Source organism: Macaca thibetana, chromosome 6 (genome assembly GCF_024542745.1).
Source record: "Macaca thibetana thibetana isolate TM-01 chromosome 6, ASM2454274v1, whole genome shotgun sequence".
Classification (NCBI taxonomy): domain Eukaryota; kingdom Metazoa; phylum Chordata; class Mammalia; order Primates; family Cercopithecidae; genus Macaca; species Macaca thibetana.
The window spans coordinates 104314326-104329150 of NC_065583.1; the positions used below are offsets into that span (position 1 = coordinate 104314326).

At 43.0% G+C, this 14825-nt stretch overlaps 1 protein-coding gene across 5 annotated transcripts in view; it reads right to left on the bottom strand.

Moving 5' to 3' along the window:
* The window catches only part of PDE8B (phosphodiesterase 8B), a 344936-nt gene that overhangs the window by 228905 nt on the left and 101206 nt on the right, over positions 1 to 14825 (bottom strand). For 2 of the 5 annotated variants that reach the window (XM_050795660.1, XM_050795658.1), the window contains exon 1: positions 13980 to 14199. The exons of 2 other annotated variants lie outside the window; for them this stretch is intronic. In XM_050795660.1, the coding sequence (XP_050651617.1) occupies positions 13980 to 14015 (36 nt within the window). In that variant the 5' untranslated portion in view covers positions 14016 to 14199. Of the gene's footprint in view, positions 1 to 13979; positions 14214 to 14825 lie in introns of those variants that run through there. One more of the 5 variants, XM_050795656.1, reaches the window with a different exon arrangement.

A 14825-nucleotide genomic window follows, 5' to 3' on the forward strand; every position in this document is an offset into this window, starting at 1 on the left:
CTTAATTGTACACTTTAAAATTGTTACAAATGTGAATCGTATGTTATGGGTATTTTACTACAATAAAAAGGTCAATGTGATTCACCACTGTAAAAGAACAAAGAAAAAAACAAACATCATTTTGACAGATGTAATAAAAGCTTTTGATAATTCACTACTTATTTACAATAAGAATTCTCAATAAGTAAGTCGAGAAAGGAAACTTTTTTTAACCTGATAAAAAGCATATGCAAAAACCCTACAGTAAGCATCATACTTAAAAGATTGAACGTCTTTCCCCTAAGCTCAGGAACAAGGCACAGATGTGCACTATCACCAAAGCTACACTGGGGGCTCTAGCCAATAAAATAAAGCAAGAAAAAGAAGTAAAAGATACACAAGTTGGGAAAGAAGAAGTAGAATTCTGTTTATTCACAGACAACATAATTGTACACATAGAAAATGCTAATGGCTACAAAAACAGCTGCTAGAACTAATATGTGAGTATAATAAAATCACAGGATACAAAGTCAATAAACAAAAGTCAGTTGTATTCTATATACTAGCAATGAGCAATTGGAAATTGAAATACAAAATACTGTTTACAATAATATTAAAAAGCATAAAATATTTCTGTAGACCTTCACACTGAAAGCTGTAAAACACTGATAGTGAAATTTAAAAGTCAATTAAATAGAGATATACAATGTTCTTGTATCAGAAACTCCATATTGCTGAGAGGTCAGTTTCCCCTAAATTGATCTATAGATTCAATACAATCCCAATCAAAACCCAGCAGGTTTATATCTGTAGAAATTGACAAAATGGTTATAAAAATTATGTAGAAATGCGATTGACCTAGAATAGTCAAACGAATTTTGAAAAAGAACAAAGAAGACAAACAGTGCTTGATTTTAAAATTTAATACAAAGCCACAGTAAACAATACAGAGTGGTATTGGCATAAGGACAAACAAATAGATCAACAGAATAAAATAGTGTCCAGATATCGACCCATGCATATAGGGTCAATTAATTTTCAATAAAAGTACCAAAGTAACTTAATTTGGAAAGTATAGCTTTACAACAAATGGTGGTGGAATGACTGAGTATCTAAATGCATAAACAAAACAAACAAAAAAACCTTCCACCCTTACTTCACACCATACATGAATATTAACTTGAAATGGATCACAGAATTTAAGAAGCAAGCTTCTAGAAGTAAACATAGGAAAAAATCTTTGTGAAATTGAGGTTGGCAAAGATTTCTTTAAAAGAATGTAAAAGGCATGAACTATAAAAGAAAAAAATGATAAATTGCAATTCATTGAAAATGTAAAAGTCTGCTCTTTTAAAGATACCTTCAAGAAAATAAAAAGGCAAGCCACAGACTGGGAGAAATACATATCCAACGACTTGTATGGGGAATATATTTTTAAAAGTCTTACAAGTCAATAATTAAAAGTCAAACAACCCAATTTTTAAAACTGGGCAAAATATTTAGAGCAGATACTTCATAATGCAAAAAATAAAAATGGTCAGTAATTATATAAAAAATGCTCATCATCAATTAGTCATCAGTGAATTGCAAATAAAACCACAATGAGATACCAGCATACAGCCACTAAAATGGCTAAAATGAAAAAGACTGACAATACCAAGGGTTAGCAAGATATGGAACAACTGGAATTCTCATACATTGCTGATGGGAATGTAAATTACTACAATATCTTTTAAGGACAGCAGTCTATAATATTTTCTTATTAAAAACATACACTTACCATGGAAAGGTGAAATTTCATTTCTAGGCACTTACCCAAGAGAAATAAGAACATAATGGAAAATGGCCAAAGGCTTATCTATGGACATTCATAGTAGCTTTTAAAATAATAGCCCCAAACTGGAAACAACCCAAATGTTCATTAGTAGGTGAATAAATACACAAATTGTGGTACACCCATAAAACAGACTACTCAAAGATGAAAAGTGACAAACTACTGATATACACAACAACACGTATAAATCAAAATCCTTATACTGGGTGAAACAAGACAGACACAAAAGGTTATGTGTATGATTTTATTGACATGAAACTCTAAAACAGACAACTCTAGTCTAGTGGAATGGAAGGAAGACACTGGTTACTTGGGGTCTCTGGTGGGGGTTGGGATTGGCTGGGAAGGAGCACATGACTCAGGCTGATGGAACTGGTCTATATCTAGACTGTGGTAGTGATTACATGGACACATTACACGATGACTTAGTTTGTCAAAATTCATCAAACTGTACACTTTAAAATAGGAGTCCCTGACCCCTGGGCCATGGACCCATACCAGTCCGTGGCCTGTTGGGAACTGGGCCATAGAGCAGGAGGTGAGCAGTAGGCCAAGCCAGCAAAGCTTCATCTCTATTTATAGCCACTGCCCCTCACTCACATTACCACTTGAACTCCGTCTCCTGTCAGATCAGTGGCAGCATTAGATTCTCATAGGAGTGCAAACCCTATTGTGAACTGCGTACGTGAAGGATCTAGGCTGCATGCTCCTTATGAGAATCTATGCCTGATGATCTGTCACTGTCTCCCATCACCCCCAGACAGGACCAAGTAATTGCAGAAAAACAAGCTCAGGGCTCCCACTGATTCTACATTATGGTGAGTTATATAATTATTTCATTATATATTACAATGTAATGATAATATAAATAAAGTGCACAGTAAATGTGATGTGCTTCAATCAACCCAAAACAATACCCACCTTGGATCTGTGGGAACACTGTCTTCCGTAAAATTGGTACCTGGTGCCAAAAAGGTTGGGGACCGCTGCTTTAAAAGGTATATGTTTTGGCCGGGCGCAGTGGCTCACACCTGTAATCGCAGCACTTTGGGAGGCCAAGGCAGGTGGATCACGAGGTCAGGAGATCGAGACCATCCTGGCTAACACAGTGAAACCCCATCTTTACTAAAAATACAGAAAAATTTAGCTGGGCGTGGTGGCAGGCACCTGTAGTCTCAGCTACTCGGGAGGCTGAGGCAGGACAATGGTGTGAACCTGGGAGGTGGAGCTTGCCGTGAGCCGAGATCGCGCCACTGCACTCCAGCCTGGGCAACAGAGCAAGACTCTGTCTCAAAAAAAAAAAAAAAAAAAAAAAAGCATATGCTTTATTGTACATAAATTATTATACTTCAATAAAATTCATTTTTTAAAAAGCTTACAACATTTACCTCATGTTATGGACTGAAGTCTGTCCCCCAAAATTCCTAAGTTGAAGTTCTAACTGTCAATATGACTATATTTGAAGACAGGGCCTTGAGAGAGGTAATTAAGGTTAAATGAGGATAAAGGTGGGGCCCTAATCCAATAGGACCGATATCCTTGTGGGAAGAGGAAGAGACACTATAGAACTCTCTCCATACACGCATGGAGGAAAAGCCATGTGAGGACACAGCAAGAAAGTGGCTGTGTGCCAGCTGGGAAGAGGGGCATCACCAGAAACCAACCCTGACAGCACCTTGATCTTGGACTTCCAACCTTCTGAACTGTGAGGAAATGAGTATCTGTTGTTTAAGCCACCCAGGGTGTGGTATTTTGTTATGGTAGCTGAAGCTGACTGATATACTGGGCCACCAAGCGTAAGATAATAAATTCACCATCCCTTATGAATCATATTATTCTTGGGCCTATTTTGTCTTCAGCCAATCAAAGCTTTCCTAGAGCATATACTGAGAGACCAGAGGTTGTTTCAGTTCTGCAAGGGAAGGTCTCGGCCAACAGTTCACACAACCAGTTGATGTGCTAGAGCCAAAGTGACGAGGAGAACACAACTTTTAGGTCTGTAAAAGCCATGATTGACACCAGTCAGACCTTACCAGGGCCAAGTGAAAGGTAGATGACAGGAGCACCTCCATCACACTCGCCTGTGTGTCAGATAAGATTTCAGTGAAGCAATTGCTTTCTCTTGGCTTCTCATTGAGCCTCACTTAGTACTGGCCCCTAAACTATAGACTGTAGACGTCTTTTTCTCTTCTATTATCTCATTTATCAAATAAATTCTGCAACAGATGACAGAATTGGTTCTCATCTTTCCACTAATTATGATTCACTTATTAACAGCAATATTTTTCAGCTAACAAATTAGACCCACCCCTCTCCTTTAAAGCCATCTTAGTGGCACTCCAAGTTTGGTAATGAAGAAAGGCTTCCAGAGGGAAAGCAGCCTTTATTTTGACATTGGCCTGTTAAGCTGTTGCAGTCAAGGACTGGCCTTAGAACTCCCTGGAAGGTTTACCCCTCCAGGGAAACCAAAGGGCATTTTGGCACTCAAAAACAAAGACCACAATCACCCTTGATAACAACAAGGTCAGTTGACTCAACTCATGGAGAAGACTTAATAAGAACATGGGCAAAGGACAGGGACCAGGTGTCAAGCCCAACGAACAGGTTGATGATAACTCACACCATGTTAGTGCTGGAAGGGGCCTTAGAGATATTCTAACGTCACCCTAGACTTTCTCTCACTCCATATTCCATCTGCCTGCAAATCCTGTTAGGTTCGCTTACAAAACTGATTCAGAATCTGACCATTTTTTGCCATCTTTACTGCTACCATTCTGGTCTAAGCTGCCAACACCTCTTGCCTGGATGACTGATGGCCTCCTAGTACGTCTCCTAGCTTCACCTGGCTCCCCTCAGGCTAGTCCCTGTAAGCAGCCAGGGTGAGCCTCCTACAACCTGTCAGATCCCCCACTTCCCATCTGACCTGGTCCTTATAGCAGACCACAGTTCCTGAGCAGCCTGGCTCTCCACAACCTCTCTGCCGTCAGCTCCTGCTGCGCCCCCTGCTCACTCCCTCCTGCCTCAGCAGCCTCCATGATGCACCATGAGCACACCGATACGCTCCTTCAGGGCCTTTGCACCCACTATTCCTCCCACTTGAAATATTCTTTCACAAATATCCACGTGGCTCACTCTCCACTTCCTTCAGGCTTTAGCTCAGATATTACCTTATCAGGGAGGCATTCTCTGACCACGCTATTTAATATGGCAATGTCCCCCACCCCATCCTGGACAGTTATATTGCTCTTTACTGCTTTATCTTTCTTTTTGGTGCTCAGCACATCTGATACTTGCATCCTTTCTACCCTCCCTCTTCTTCCCTTCCCTCTCCTTCTCCTTTTCCTCCTCTCCTTTCCTTCTTGACTTTATCCCCACACTTGAAGGTAAGCCTCAAGAGAAGAAGATCTTTGGCACATATTAGATGCTCACTAATTATGTGTTGCATGAATAATAGAAATATGTCCTTTAAGGATGACAAGTCAGAGGGGGGAAGCAAGGGTCCTAGGCCGCCTGTGTCCTCCCCTGCAGCTCACAGCTCTCATTGCCTTCCAGATTTCAAGCCTAGGGAAGAGGGGGTGTGAATGACAGCAGTGCTTGCTGTAGTGCAGAGAAAAACCCTGCAGACTGGGCAAATCCCTAGAAAGGCAGTGAGAAGGGCTTAGGGGAGAAAGAGAAGACTAACCACACCTGGGCCAAAGCAAGAGGCCATCTAGATGTTTGAGGCAGGCAGGAGCAGATAATGTGGTGGTCCCCAGACTCTTCTCCCTTCCCCCACTGAGGGCTATGCTTTACTCTCAGACTTCCTCATCAGGGTACCAGCTGAACTGGTACAGAAGCAAGATACTGATTCTCTAAGCCTTCAGGTCACCCATTCAGCATTTGGAGCAGACACAGAGCCTTGTCCACTGGCTCAAATGTCCTAGACAATATTACATTGTCCTCTGTGTGTTGTGATGCACAGGGTTGAAATACACTGCTTTATCCTTCCTCTAAGCAGCCTTCCTTCTACTCCCTTCACTATTTCCTCCCACTTCTACCTTCCTACTTATTTTCCTCTTGTGCAATCCTTGCAGCCGTGAGATATTTTCTGCAGTTGCAGAGATCAGTGGGTGAGCTGTGGTCTTTCCGACAGAAGTTATTCTCACGATATGAGTGACTGCACGTTGAGAAGCCCCAATGCACGCCATATTAAAATATCAAAAATGCCCTTCCTTAAAAAGAAAAACCTGCCCAAGAAAAGACAGGTTGTGAAAATATTTCAGTGGCCACTGTCCCCCTGAAAATGCTATTCTGGAATAAAACTGGGTGTTTCCTCTTCAAGATGTGAAAATGAGTATTGCAAAATGATGCACTTTAAACAGGAATGCTGTTCAATGGCTGTTTGACAAAGATGTTCATAGTAAGTCCTTTATCAATATTATTCATCTCAACCTTCCTAATATCATTCCATCTCAATCCAGGACAGGATCTAGAACTCCTCAACTTTCTAAAGTACTCTTAGGTTTCTAAGAGGGTCTTTTGTGCAGTTTTCAAACAAAGATTTAATTAAAAGCTCTCTGAGCAAGTCAATTTTCCTATTTCAATTGCATTCTATTCCAGCAAAGATGGTCTTGAATTTATTTTTTAACACTAACTGGAACTAGAAAACAGATGCTAAAACCCTAGAGAAGTCATGTTTTCCTGCTATTTAATCAACCATGGCCTCTTAAACGTGTACACAATGGTAAAGAACTTGTAATAAATACATTTATTAAGTCACTTACTTTCTTAGTGATGTCCTGACCTTAGTAACACCCTTCATAAGTTTCACTCAAAAGGAGTAATATTTACAATGGAGAATATTGGCTGGCCACGTGTGCTAGATGGTTGCTTTTTCATTTGTTTATGCTTCAGTGTAATTGTCTCAATCTTCTAGGGAAAAGTTTAAAAATTCTTTCGAGAAGAAAACCAGGGCTGGAGTCAGGCAACACCAGGGTCAGGGAATGCATACCTTGGTATGGGTAGGAGAAAGTAGACTGCTTGAGAGATAGAAGCTCTAGATTCTAGTCCCCTCTTTGCCATTTTTGCCATATTTCATCAAATCTAAAATACCACTAATTGTAGGGAATGCCATCACTTTATGTATCACTAAGAAAAGAATGCTGCCCATCAAACATCAACAGTCCTACAAGATATGAAAATTGCTCCCACTGGCCACTCACTGCTTTGATTTTTTTTCATCTATAGATTAGGCTATATCTCCTGGCTTCAGTTTAGTTACTTGACATATAAGAGGTAACCCCTTTGCACATCTCTCAATACCGAAACATAAACCTAGCTGTAGGTACTTGTGGGTATCTTTTCTTCCTTAAAAGCACTTGGCTGCTACCTTGCAAAACAAACAAGCAAAACAAAACTGAAATTGCATCATCCCTCCAATGCCAAATATTTGCCTCATCAATATCAAATTTATACCCATGCTCTATTTCCTTGACTGCCTGTATAAACAGTAACTTTTGTGTCAAGGTCAAATCATAGTGTAACCTTTGTGAAGTCATCTTAGCCAGCAATTAAACTCAACACATGTATTATCAACCATGCACCTACTTCAACAAATGTTGAAAACATAAAAAGCTGAAACTGTGTGCACCGTGTACACATTCATAGACAAATCCATTACAACCACTGCCTGGCTGACAGCAATTTATAAGAAGCTGTACCACCAGCAATAGTGGTCACAGATTCAGACTGGTAATCAATTCACAAGACACAATAGGTTTTAATCTATCACTGCCTTTATTTAGCTTTCTAGTAGGAAACAGAATGGGAAACACAGTTCGCATAATATCTGCTATCTCATAGGAAGGCCCAGCAACTACTCATAGTTGCAGAGTCTTGGCCTCCCCTATACACACTATGGTGCACATAGTTGCCAAAGATGAAGAGTGTGGTTCATCCTGCCCAGGAGAAACCACTGCTTTGGTTTCCTTCTGGATTCTTTCTTGCTCCAATCATGGAGGCCTAAGGCCACTGGGCAACTCATAGCTCTTCCAATCCTAATGCAGTCTCAGGAATCAATAGTTTTGCAATAATCAAGACAGATAATTCACCCCAGGTTCAGAGCAATCCAACTGCTGTGTTTCCAAGAAAAAGATGGCATGAGAAGGTGAGTCTGCAGTCATTTTCCCAGGCAGGTCAATGGGAAAAGGTTCCAAGCCTATCTCTCAGCTATTAACACATCCTGATTCTAGGGTCATTAAAACAGGAGAGGAAGAGGGTGCCTCTTAGAAAAACTGAAATGCTGCTTTTCCAAATCAATTTAACTGCCAACTCTCATTGTCTTAACTGTAACAAGGATAATAATTTTAAGGGGCTATTTAACGGGATAGTCTCTTGTGTTCCTTTTGGCTGTACAATCTAACTAGGAACCTATGACTTTAATATGTGTAGGCTGTTGGAGCTTTAAAGTGGTAATGAAGTTACTGCCATACTAACAAATACATGCTTCCTGGGCACACCAGGGAAGCCCTAGGAGCTTGTGTGGCAGAGCCTCTGGGTTGTCTGTGATGCTGGGACACAGGCTGGAATGCAGGACACTGGGTGTGAAGGGCTCCATGAGCTTCTGAAGATGCAAATAATAATAGTCACCATTTTTGATACCTAGTCTGTGCCAACCACTTTACATAGATTATCTCATTTAATCAGGACAACAACCCTGCAAGGGAAGTATTACTATTCCCATTTGACAGATGAGGAATACTACTGGCAAGCAATGGAGCTGGGATGAGCACCCAAACAGTCTGCTTCAGAGTTCGTGCTCCTAACCCCTAGGTTTCCCATCTCTGACCCACAGCCACCCTGCTTCACATTACAGCCAATGCCATCAATAAAAGTTTGCTCGAAGTAAGTAGTAACATTGGACCCCTTTAAATATTACCCAGGGAATTCAGAAAAATAACAGTTTTGGGTTAGGAAATAGCAGGGGGCGGGGGGGGGGGCGCGCAGGAGGAGATGGATGTGAGGTGATGTGGAAGATGACTCCATAACATGGCTCAGTAACCTACCAGCCCCTCCAATGACAACAACATGACTACACCTCAGGATGTGCTGTCCGACAGAGACAATGTGTTATGGGCTGAATTGTGTCCAACACAATTCTTAGGTTGAAGTCCTAACTCCCAGTACCTCAGAATGTAACTGTATTTGGAGATAGTCTTTAAAGATGAATTAATTTTAAATGAGGTCATTAACGTGGCTCCTAATCCAACATGACTGGTGTCTTTGTAAGAAGAGATTAGGACATGACACACAGAGGGAAGACCATATGAAGACAGAGGGCAAAGATGACTGTCTACAAGCCAAGAAGAGAGGTCCTCAGAATTAATCAATGCTGCTGATACCTTATAGTTTGGAGGCTTTTAGCCGCCAGAACTGTAAGGAAGTCAATCTCTGTTGTGTGAGCTATCAGTCTTTAGTACTTTATTATGGCAGCTCTAGCAAACTAATACAGAGTCCTATGTATCAACCTTTCCTCTTTCCAAAAAGCATTTCCTTGTCTCCATGCATCAGGTTGAGGTCTGTGTGACTAGTTCTTACCAAAAGACTGTAAATACAAGAAATATGCTTCATTTCTGAGCCAAGGCATTTACAAGCAGGTGTTGATTCTCCACTGTCTCTTGTTTCCTCCCCTGCCATAGGAACATCAAGACTGCATGTTCTAGACAGTGCAGTTACAAGACGGCAGAGCTCTGATAGCCTGGTGCCCTGAGTGCCTCTGTGGAGCAGGACACTCTGCTAACCTGCTTTGGACATAACATGTGAACGATAAATAAATCTTTATATTTTATTTTTTATTTTTATTTTATTTTATTATTTTATTTATTTATTTTTATTTTTATTTTTAAAAATTTAAAGAAGGGTCTCACTATGTTGCCTAAGCTGGTCTCAAACTTCTGGCCTCAAGCAATCCTCCTGCCTCAGCCCCCTAAAGTGCTGGGATTATAGGTGTGAGCCACCATGCCCAGCCTCTTTCTATTTTTTAAGCTACTGAGGTTTCAGGGTTGATTTGTGACTGCAACATAGCCTAGCCACTTCTCTCACACAAAGCTGCCTCAGAAAAGCCAGGGTACCAAAAACAGATATTTCAGGAATTCATGTGATATTAGATAAAATCATACTAAGTTGTTTTTGTAGGCAAAAAATGGTCAGATACGGACAGTTCATTTGTGTGACCTCTAACTGCACATATTTGCAGACTCTCACAGTTGGAACAGACTTTGGCAACCAAGAAGTCCTACCATCCATAGTTTATAGATAATACATCTTTCAGATTAAATGATTTATCAAAAGTCCAAAAACATGTTAGTGGAAGAATTGGACCCCAAATCAGAAATTACATTTCATTTGGGGAAGGCAAGTTAGTAGTATGTATTTAAAAGTATATATCTGGCCAGCACGGTGGCTCACACGTGTAATCCCAGCACTTTGGGAGGTTGAGGTAGAGGATTGCTTGAACTTAGGAGTTTGAGACCAGCTGGGGCAACACAATGAGACTCTCTCTCTACAATAATTAAAAAATTAGCTGGGCATGGTGGCGCATGCCTGTAGTCCCAGCTAATTGGGATGTTAAGGAGGGAGAACCGCTTGGTTGGGGAGGTCAAGCCTGCAGTGAGCCAACTCTCCTCCAGCCTGGGCAACAGAGGGAGATTCTGTTTTTTTTAAAAAAAAAAAAAAAAAAAGTATGTATTTAAATAGTAACCATGATCTTTCACATAATAATTCCACCCCTAGGAACAGATTCACCAGAAATATCTAAACAGGTATGCAGAAATATATAAACAAATGGATCCACTGTGTGATCTTTCACAAGTACTGTATGTGACTGTGAAAACTGAGAAATAATCCAAATGCCCATTCACAGGGATTGGCGAAATAAATTACGGTTTACCCATCTGCTCTCAAGCCCACATAGTTAAAAATAAAGGAGTCAATCTCTTTGCTGACATGAAAAGACACCCAGATCATATTGATAAAAGCAAGAAAGTCCAAGTAGAAAAAGAAAAGAAAATTACCACTCATAAAAGATTTTTTAATCTCCATGCACTGAGGTGTATAAAGTATCTGACACTTAGTAGGCACTTTTTGCCCTCCCCTTTTCTTATTTCTTGCATGTCACTTGGATCATTGTAAATACACCCAGCTGGCTGGTTCAGCTCCACCACCTACTAGCTGTGTCATCTCAGATGAGAAGCCTCAGTTCTCTCTTCTGTAAAACTGAAAGAAATAACAGTGCCCAGGCACGGTAGCTCATGCCTATAATCCCAGCACTTTGGGAGGCCTAGGCGGGCGGATCACGAGGTCAGGAGTTCGAGACCAGCCTGACCAACATGGTGAAACCCTGCCTCTACTAAAAATACAAAAATTAGCCAGGCATGGTGGTGCACACCTGTAGCCCCAACTACTCAGGAGGCTAAGGCAGGACAATCACTTGAACCTGGGAGGCAGAGGTTGCAGTGAGCCGAGATCATACCACTGCACTACAGCCTGGACAACGGAGCAAGATTCTGTCTCAAAATAATAATAATTATAATAATAATAATAATAGCACATCCCTCAGAAGGTGTTGATAGGATTACATGAGAGTGTTTACATAAAGTGCTTAGTCCAATGCCTAGTGCCTAAGTACTTAAAAAATATTCACCATTATGATGATATTCATCTCTGAAAACCTGAAGAAACAAGGTTCTTTGTGGCTTCTTAATCTCTTATAATTATCTAGTAAAAAAAAAATTGTCATCCTGCTTATTTCCCTTCCCAAAGCTAAATTAAAAAGCTAAAGAGCAGTGTTATTTAAAAAGCAAATACATAATATATTGAATTTAAAATGTGTTTATTAACTGATTCTCCATAAATAAAAATAAGATGTGCATATAAAGTAAAAAAGGCAGCGCTTATCTCAATAAGCTCTGGCAATATTAGGCATTCAATATCTAATACAGCTTTTAAAGACAATTTCACTATTTCATTACCAAGCTGATAAGCTGCTTTTCTGAGAAGTTGATATTAACTGAGTCTTTCCCAGGTAAGTCAATTGTTTATCAGATATAATGTAAGGGGCCTTGATGGGCTCTGCAAGACACTGGGCTGTCTTCTACTGAGGGGTCGGTCTAAGGCTTCCCCTCCACTCATGCCTGTAACAGGGAGATTGTGGCTGGAATCTTTCAAATGCACAGAAAGGATATCTTCCAGGATTATATAACCAAGTTCAAACGTTACCAGGACTTTCTATGTGAGATCCTTCCCAGTGCATTCTAAGCATTAACTAAACCAGTCAGGCTTACTTCCACTGATCTTTAAGCCTGAATGATTTGTGTAGCCCTATAAACAGATTGGAATTAAAATTCAATTCACCCACTGATCTAGTATCTCTTCTGTCCATAAATGCTCTTTGGAACCAAGTACAATCTGTAGCAAGACTGCAAAGAACTAGTGAGCATTCATAGGCTAAGTCTGGCAGATTACTGCCAGAATGGAATCAATCCAGAATTAAAGGCTCTGAGCCTTCCTGGCAGCTGAGGCCAGGACAGGTTGTACGGCTTGCCCAGAGTTTCACAACTGGTCAGTGGTACCGGTGGCGCTTGGAATCCAACTCCCTGGCCTCCCAATCCATGTTCTTGCCACTGCTGATGAATTGTCATTCTTCTGTTTTTGCTTCTTGGAAAACCGAACCTCTACAAAGTTAAAATAACTTATTCAAAGTCAAGAGGGCAGTCAAGTAGAACTGGTAATGCAAACTGCTGCGTTATAAAATCCAAGAGGGCGGGTCCTCTGGCCCTCGCCTCCCCCCGGGACCCTGTGTAAATGTTTTCCTTGATTGTCTCTCAACACACAGTTTAGAGGAAGTCTCTCTTCTAGGTTAGCACTGCACGTCCAACTTCAGGTTCAGACAGAAGCACCTGTAACTATCAGCCAGCACGCCTCCAGCTACCCTGACCTCCCGACCGTTCAGGGAAGGCAACCTGGGCAAATAACCACCGCTCAACTGCCGGGGTCTTACAGTCCTGGTAACTCACACCTCCCCGCCAGCAGTGTTTTTCTGGAGCTGGCAACCTGGGGACAGGTAAACTGGTGTCAGATTGAGCCAGAAGCAGAATGGATGGGCACAGTTAGTCTTGAGAGTATAGAGGAGTCTGTGGACGGTTCAAGGCTTCTAGCCAAGCCTTTGCAAAGGCAGCTGCAAGCCTCAACTCTACCAACAGTCCGCAGGAGCACAGTTACTTTGATCCTCGTAACTAGGTGCATTTCAGGGGACACTCTGAACGCCCAGCAGAACGCCCCCAAGTTCCGAGTGGCAGCGCCACCTGCGCACCTTCCCCCTTGCACTAAGCGCCCCTCCCTATCACAGACTGTTCTCCCGCGCCCTTTCCTGCGATCCCGCAGCGTGGGATCCTTCTTTGTACACACGTTCCATCTCTCCCTTTCCTTCTTTCCACCTCCAAACATCCCTTCCCACAGGGGATGAGGCGGGTGGTTTAGTCCACGCTCCGTCTATTCACCCAGCGAGCGTTGTCCCTAGAACTTAGTGCAAGGGGAGGGGTAGGGGTGGGCGTGGGGGTGGGGGTAGGGGTGGGTGCCCCATCGCAGAGTCCCGAGCGCTGGAGCTAGGCACTGAGGTGCGCGTGCAAACACACACACACACGTGTACACACACCCGAGGCTGGGGCTGCCGGCGACTCACTACTCGGAAGGGGAGGCAGCTTTGCAGCCACTAGAAGCATGAGGAGGAAAGTAGGGGCCCCACCGTCCACGCCGGGGAAGCGTGGAAAACACTAGGCGCAACAGGAGCCGGCGGAGCTGGCCCGACAGAGAAAACAGGTCCAGCTCCTGCTGAGAAGCACCAGGTAGACGCGAACAGCGGCTGTCTGTGGTCAATTATTATTAGGAATAATAAACCTGACGGTTACACTAGACGCTCGAGGTCCTTCCCGCCTGGAAAGGAAGGAGGTAGTTGGCACTAGGACACGGAGGGACTAAGGGCGAAAAGAAAAGGAAAAAAAAAAGCCAGTCTAACACCTGGATGTCTGAAAGGGGGCCCTGGAGCCAGCTCTGGGCTTGTGCCCAGTGGCCGGGTGCCCAGGTGCGAGGGGGCGGCCGAGGGCTGCGCGGTCCCCCGTGCCGGGGGGCTCACCTGGCGCGCGCTGGGTGGGCAGTGCAGCTGGTCCATACCGGAGGCTGGCGGCTGCTGGGCGCCCTGGTGGTGTCGGTGCCCGGCGCCTTAGCCCCGCACAGAGGGCACCGACCAGTGCACCCTGCACCCCACTCCCCGGGCCTCGTGCCCACGTGAAGGCTCTTGTTGCTCCGTGGGACTCTGGCCGCTAGCCTGAGCCTCTGCGCCGTGCCTTCACTTTCCAGACGCGTCCCCAGGCCGGCGGGTGCCTGGGTCCTAGCGCCCCTCCCGGGGTGTGGAGCCCAGACTTTGAGACCGCTGAGCTACTCCGCTCCGGGCAACACCTTCCCGGCCCCTCAAGAGAAGTCCAGCCTCGCTGGAGCTGCCAAACCTGGAGCCTTTCTGGGGACTCAGGATTCGGGTTCCCAATGCCCCCTCTACAGGTCTCCACTTTCCTCTCGTTGGGCCTTTACCCCCAAGAAAATGCTGAAAGATCAGATTTGCCTGCATCCCTCAACTCACAATCATATACACTATAATTTTAAAGAGACTTTCAAGTTAGAGATATTGGTGTGTGTGTGTGTGTGTGTATATGTGTGTGTGTATATATATATCTCACATCACATGTAAGAAAGACAGTTTTTCCTCCAAGTAAAAGAATGAATATGAAAATAACATCTCCTGGGTGCGGTGGCTCAGGCCTGTAATCCTCACACTTTGAAAGGCCAAGGCGGGAGGATCTCTTCAGGCCAGGAATTCAAGACCAGCCTGAGCAACATAAGGAGAAAAAACCTTGAAAAAAAATCTATTAGGGGCTGAAATTATCCCTCAGCCTTAATTGTAGGGACAATTTACAAACATGAGTCA